The sequence below is a fragment of the Mirounga leonina genome, unplaced genomic scaffold (genome assembly GCF_011800145.1).
Source record: "Mirounga leonina isolate KUSES-001 unplaced genomic scaffold, KU_Mleo_1.0 Mir_224, whole genome shotgun sequence".
Classification (NCBI taxonomy): Eukaryota; Metazoa; Chordata; class Mammalia; order Carnivora; family Phocidae; genus Mirounga; species Mirounga leonina.
In genome coordinates this window covers 8512053-8518986 of record NW_023270615.1, presented here as the reverse complement: position 1 = coordinate 8518986, position 6934 = coordinate 8512053, and the positions used below count along the sequence as shown (strand labels likewise).

Sequence of the window (6934 nt, the reverse complement as noted above, 5' to 3'; positions counted from 1 at the left end):
TTTCCTTTCCTTTCCTTTCCTTTCCTTTCCTTTCCTTTCCTTTCCTTCTTTCTTTCTTTCTTTCTTTCATTAGGTTCCATGCCCAGCATGGAGCCCAACATGGGGCCCAAACTCACAACCCTGAGATCAAGACCTGAGCTGAGATCAAGAGTTGGATGCTTAACCGACTGAGCCACTCAGGTGTGCTGGCTTTAATTCTTTCAATATTACTCTAAAGCAAGGTTAGTTCTACAATGTTTGGGAGATTTTATTTATTTTTATTATTTTATTTTATTTAAATTCAATTTGTTAACATATAGTGTATTATTAGTTTCAGAGGTAGAGTTCAGTGATTCGTCAGTTGTGTGTAACACCCAGTGCTCATTACATCAAGTGCCCTCCTTAATGCCCATCACCCAGTTACCCCATCCCCCACTTACCTCCCCTCCAGCAACCCTCAGTTTGTTCCCTATAGTTAAGGCTCTTATGTTTTACTTCCCTCTGTTTTTGTCTTATTTTATTTTTCCTTCCCTTCCCCTATGATCCGCTGTTTTGTTTCTTAAATTCCACATATGAATGAAATAATATAATAATTGTCTTTCTCTGATTGACTTATTTCACTTAGCATAATACCCTCTAGTGCCAACTATATCGTTGCAAATGGTAAGACTTTTTTTTTTTTTTTTGAGGGAAATGAGATTTTTATTAAGTGTAAGAACAGGGCAAATCCCTCTAACTGCTCAGAGACTGACAAGGATTTGGGACAAGAAAAAGGACTGGGATACAGGTTTACAGTTGAGAGATCTAACTATAGAAATAATTTGTTTATCTTGAATTTGAGAACAGATAATTCTGGTTTCAAACCACCTTACTCAAGACATACATATATAAGTTTCAACTACTTTTGTCATTGCCTCAACTATCCACCTACTCAAATATATAACAATCACAAATGATGAACCCTGTAATCCTTGGGATTTCTGGAGATGGTAACAAGGTAATTTCCATTCCTATATGGACTCTCTGGCTAGACAGTTACCTTGACTTAATGAATAGGTAAGATCCCATTTGATGGCCTATCCACGTCTTCCTTTTGATCAGTGAGCTGGGTCAACCTTCATGATGGATACAGCACATTAGACTTCTATAAATATTGACCACTGACCTCAAGAAACTCTGAAGTTCCATGGTATTTATCCTTCTATAATTTATAATTTATGTAACATAATTATCCTGCTTCTGTTCTACTTCTTCATCTGCTCAATAATACAGTACCATTTGGGGACATAATAGGATGTTAGTAAAGGCAGCTTGGGGAGTTTTAGGCATCTTGGAGAGTGACATCTTGGGGTAACCTCTAGGGACAGCGGCTTCCCCAACAAAGTTGAAACAATGCCCTGGGTCCATGGACAGGCTGAGACTTTAGGAGGCAGAGTGCAAACACACTTATCTGGCAATGTGTAACACAAAAACAAAAACACCACAGCCTGTTTTGCCTTTATAATTCTGATACATTCCCAAGTGAATGCTTTTTTTTTAAAAGCTTTTCTTTCGTGGGTTTAAGGAAAGCATTTTTAAAATTTCATTAATTCCAGCCTAAGCAGCTTCACTCACTGATTTTCTTGATTTCTCTTCCCAGTAGCCAAACATTTCCTTTGACTACATTCCTTTAGCAGAATGTAATAGGGTCAAATACAGGCAAAACTGTGCAATATGGATTGGAGAATTTTTTGCTGGCTGGACACAGATGTCAAGTCTGGGAAAGATCTATGAAAGGCTATCAAGATGAAACTGAGACTCATATTTTGTATATAACTTTGGAAGGGCCACGGGAAAACATCCCAGTCCAAGAAAGGAGATGTTGGCTTAACACGGACGTCCAGATATCGTTCCTGTGAAAAGAGTGGAGGTGTCAACGGGCTGCATTCTCCAATCCTCCCTGGGGTGAGTGAAGACCAGTGATCCAGCAGTGACAGAATTGTCACTGGGGTCAAAGGAAGCTCCACCTTAAAGATATCTGCTGTCCAGCCCTGACTTTATCAGCGCACAAGTCCCTTCTTCCATTCCTCCTAGTTCTTTCTGCCTGTGGGGAAGAAGGCCAGGCAGCACTGCTCATGGGCTGGCTTTCACTTGGGTTCTCAGTGAACAACAGCAGGGCTGACTCTCTGGGAAGCAGACTTTGGACCAGATCCTCAAAGCTCTACCCAGAGCAGGAGAAGGAGCTGCTTCCTTTGTTTTCTTGCTTGAGACCCAACCAGAAAGAATGCTGATTCAGCACCAGGCCGCCTTCATAGGATCCTTCCTGAGCCTTCAAGCCATGTTATACTTGATGTAGGAGGCCCATGCATTATTTTTGGATTCTTTCTGCTATATGGTAGACAGAACCAACTGAATACCTACATTTGAGACCAAGAAGGAATTCTCTGCATCCCTGAGCCTACAGGCCTCCAAGCATGACCAGTGGGATCTCCATGCCTGGGTTCTAATCCTGGCCTTGCAACTAATTAGCTGGGTAACCTTGGGCGATTTAACTTCTCTGAGTCTCAGCTTCCTCATCTGTAAAATGGGATGATAATAATAGTACCTACCTCATGGGATAGTGTGAGGATTCCATGAGTAAGCACACGTCAAACATTTGTCACTATTTTCACAATATTTGCAAACATTTATCAAGGCTTACAAGTGTGCCAGGCCCTGGTCTAGAGAATTTACATGTACACTTTTTAAACTGAAAAACCACCTGTGAGCTAGACAATGTTCTTGTTCCCATGACAGAGGTTAAGCAACTGTGCCCCAGGTCCCACCATGAGTGGCAGGAGGCTCGGGGCAGGATTCTAGCTCTAGGGTGTATACTCTTTACCCCTCTACTGAAGTGTTCAGTAAAGATTTGGTATTATGACTACTAATGTTTCTGTTAATGCTTAAAATATCATTCCCTATCCTTGAAGGATTCAGAGGCCAACACTATGGTAAAATCTTTACAGAAGACAGTCATCTGATCCTATCACAGAGGCAAGCAGACTTGTCCACTCATTTTTATAAGAATCCTGAAATGGAGGGGCGCCTGGGTGGCTCAGTTGGTTAAGCGACTGCCTTCGGCTCAGGTCATGATCCTGGAGTCCCTGGATCGAGTCCCGCATCGGGCTCCCTGCTCAGCAGGGAGTCTGCTTCTCCCTCTGACCCTCCCCCCTCTCATGTGCTCTCTCTCATTCTCTCTCTCTCAGATAAATAAATAAAATCTTTAAAAAAAAAAAAAAGAATCCTGAAATGGAGAACAAACTTAACTCTGTGAGTCAAACACTGTGAATGATTAATCAATCAAAAGAGTCGTCAAATGCCTATGCCCTGCTGTACTTGGGGTTGGGATTGTTTCCTCTAGGAAGGAAATATTGTTGATCTGGAAGAAAAACAATTCACAGGGTGGTCCCACTGGGATAATAATGCGAAGAGCCTTTTGTCACCGGGGCAAAACCAATTTTTGTTTTCTCTCCTCACAGGCTTTTTGGGTCATCACAGTCACGGTGGGGAAGGTGGGGGATATCGAGGAAGGCCTATGGAGTTGTTACTTGATGTCTCCAAAACTCTGAAGCCCTGTCTGTCCCTTTAATGGCATGTGATATTTTTAGACTTTGGGTACAATCCAGTAGCAGTCATGCTGCTCAGGCAGGGGCTGTGGGAAGCTGTCCCATGCCCAGCTGCCCCGTTCTCCCTGCAGAACAAAGCATCCACGTTCTATAATTATACCAGGGAGAGCTAATAAAAGCCTTCCATACAAACCTCAAAATTCAATTAATCCTGTGTTTGTGAGCCTGACCCTGAAGACAGAAAAAGGCATAGCATCTGATGCCCAGCACAGTTCGAGCCCAGGGAAGCTGACTCCTCCCACCACATAAATGCCTTTGCCTCCTTCGTAGGCCCAGCCTGCCCTCTCACCTGCTTGCGTATAAAGCATTGCCTGTTTGGAAAGCTGAGGGTGCCTTGCTTTTGAATTTCCCTGGGTTGTCCTGTGCCACAGACTCTGCTGAAGGATTCTGCACAGAAATAGGCCCTATGGTTATGCTATTTATGCACAGAGAAGACACTTTTATAATACCCGGGTCTCAGTACTTCAACGAAGCACCCGGTTGGAGGGTGAGCTCGGGAGTGACTGACACTTAAGCCGTAGCATTGGGACAAGTGGGTTAGGGTTGCTGCCCGTGGACCATGACTGTGTAGTTTTCCTTACTGTCAGTTCCATGTCCTCTTCATCTTTTTCCTTCGTGGGCTTCTCTGGCTCTTCCGGCTCTTTCTCTTGAAGGTGGATTTCCTGGGCCTGAGACATATAGGGCATGTCGTCTTTGTTCTTGAACTCCAAGCTGAGAATTGAAGGAGGAAGTAGAATTCCCAGAATTACCTAAAGTAATAATAATGATAATAATAATAATCACATTTAAAGGATTAAGATTAGGGCGGGGTTTTTTTTAGAATCAGAGTGGCCTAGGGTGGGGTGTGTGTGTACGCATGCGTGTGCCCCAAGCGAGGACCTGCATATGTTACTGCCCAGGGGGTCACTCTTGCCCGTCTGAGAACTGTCACAGCAGTAGCTCAGCCCGATTTTGGAGAAACAGAGCATCTTGCTCAAATACATCTTACTCAGTTAACGTCCACTTGGCATGGGGGAAACTGAGGCAAGTGACAGACCCTGACCGAGGCAAAAGTGGGAAAGAACTCAGATTCTCCTTTAGCCATTAGCACTTGGCTTTGCGAAATCAATTCATACGTATGTCCGCTGGCATTTATTTGCTAACATGTCAAGTGGAGCCGATTATGCATCATCTTGTTATCTCTGTAAAAAATGCTGTCCCCAGTTCACCTTGAGAAAGTCCATGTGGGAAAGCATGTTTTCATTGTCGATGACTCCCCAGGCATCTGTTACTATGGCGCGCACACACAGACACACACACCCGTGGGTTCAGTATTCGCCATGAGAACCCCCCTACACAAAGACTCCAGGAGGCTCAGCACTGTGTTCCTCTCATGTATAAACGACACGCTTCCACCTCCATGGGCCCTTCTCCTGAGAGGACAATCTCATTCTGCCTTTGAATGATAATTCAGGCATGTGACTTGCGCCCTCTCGATCTTCTCCTGCCTCTCCTCTCAGTCACTAAAATGGTTCTGCTATACAAGGCTTCTGAATGCGAGCCTCCTTGAAGAAACTGCATCAAGGTGAGGGGCTCAGAGAGATCCTGAACAGTAAGTGAAAATGATCCCCAAGTAATGAGGCAGGGACAGCCTGTGCTTGAATGCCCACGGGGACTCGGGAGCAGCCAAGAGAAAAGGGAGGGTGGTGACCCTGAAGTCGGGGTGCCTGGCAGGCCTGGGAAGGCTCAGGTGGCATGCTGGCAGCCTTCAGGGGACATGACACCCTGTCCTCGGAGCTGAGAGCCAGGCTTGGCGGTCACTAGTGGTGTGGCTGTGGAGCGCCCACGACCCACGTCATGGAGCCCTTCTGTGACTCTGGGCCAAGAGCCCATGGAAGGGTGGCATGGGGGAGGGGTGCTGGTTCCATCAGGGTGGCCTCAGCAAAATGCTCTGGTCTGATGGCCCTTCTGCTTTGGGCTGACCTCAGAGTTACCTAGATCAGGTAGCTCCAGGTAATATGAGCTTGACTTCCGTTGTCAGAGCCACAAACTCTAGACAGAGAAAGCATTTGCAAACATTCTTTCAATCTTTCCCTCCCATTTTTTTCTTTCTCTGTACTTCTTTCAGTTTAATGTCTTCCTTGTGAAACACTACAGAAAACAAAGAAGCAAAGCCACATGTCATCCTAAGTCTTGTACTTTCGAGCCCAGAGGTGACCACTACAAACAACTTATGGTGTATCCTTCCTGGTTACTTAACAAAATTATGTACAAATATAACTATGCACGTACATGCTTAAAAAAACCAATATGGGCTCAGCCTCTATATAACTGGTCTACAACTTGTTTTTCTTCACTTAAGATTGGGATGATCTAGCAACATCTTTACGTATAAATCCATCTCCTTTTTATTTCAGTTTAAAACATTTCTCAAGCATAGCTGCTAAGAGCCAGTGTCTCTACAACAAGGTACAAAGGAGGGCCAAGACATTCAGGCTCAGGCGGTGGTGATGGGTTGCCCAGTAAGGGGTTCTCAGTGCAGCATGGCTTATGCCAGAGCAAATCGTACCCCCTACAGTACCTTGGTGTGCCCATCACCTCTGGATCTTCTGCAAAATACTAATGTCTGGGCATGCCATCTCTAGAGGTTCTGACTTAGCAGAATTTGGGGTAGGCCCTAGTCTCTATATGAAAAAAAAAAAACAACAACCCACTCTAGAGACTCTAGAGAAGATTCTGATACATAGTTGGGGCTTAAAACCAGCCTCCTGAGAAAAGAGAATGCCCAGTCCCGCTGCAGACTTGGCTTGGCAAGCTCCAAACCAACCCTCTGGTCCTCCTAGCCAATGGGGCCTTCTGAGCATGCTGACCTTGAGGCCTGAGTTCTTGCGCATCCGGAGCCGGCCCATCCACATATCTGTGAGCAGCATCTGGCTGCACGTGTGCGCAATGAAGTCGCGGTGCTTGGCGGCCACAGCTAGCTGCAGGCAGGTGGCGTTGCTCCAGTTCTTCAGTTCATACGTCAGCAGCTTCATGGCCAGCTGCTCATCCTGCTTGTAGGACTGGTCTAGGAGCTCCACAGCCAGCTGGCCGAAGTCCCTGGAAGACAGAATGCGAGGAGGAGTCTTTTGGCCATCTTGGAGACTTAGATGATGAAAGCGGGGACCCAGTGGCCAAGCCACGGGAGGTGGTTACTGTGCGGTCTCGTTGTTTCGTACAGGGTCTAGTCTGTTCTTTCGTTCAGCTAGTCGACATCGACTAAGCATCTACTATGTGCTGGGGGCGTAAGTCAAGCAGGACCTGGTCCTGGTACTCAAGGCCCCCAGTTCAAG

General features: G+C 45.6%; 1 protein-coding gene across 1 annotated transcript in view; it reads right to left on the bottom strand.

The window, feature by feature from the left end:
* The window catches only part of LOC118026220 (transient receptor potential cation channel subfamily M member 3), a 94950-nt gene that overhangs the window by 68545 nt on the left and 19471 nt on the right, over positions 1–6934 (bottom strand). The window contains exons 8-9 of the mRNA XM_035028968.1: positions 6473–6701; positions 4205–4372 (exon numbers count right to left, since the gene is read on the bottom strand). Of these exons, the coding sequence (XP_034884859.1) occupies positions 4205–4372; positions 6473–6701 (397 nt within the window). The remainder of the gene's footprint in view (positions 1–4204; positions 4373–6472; positions 6702–6934) is intronic.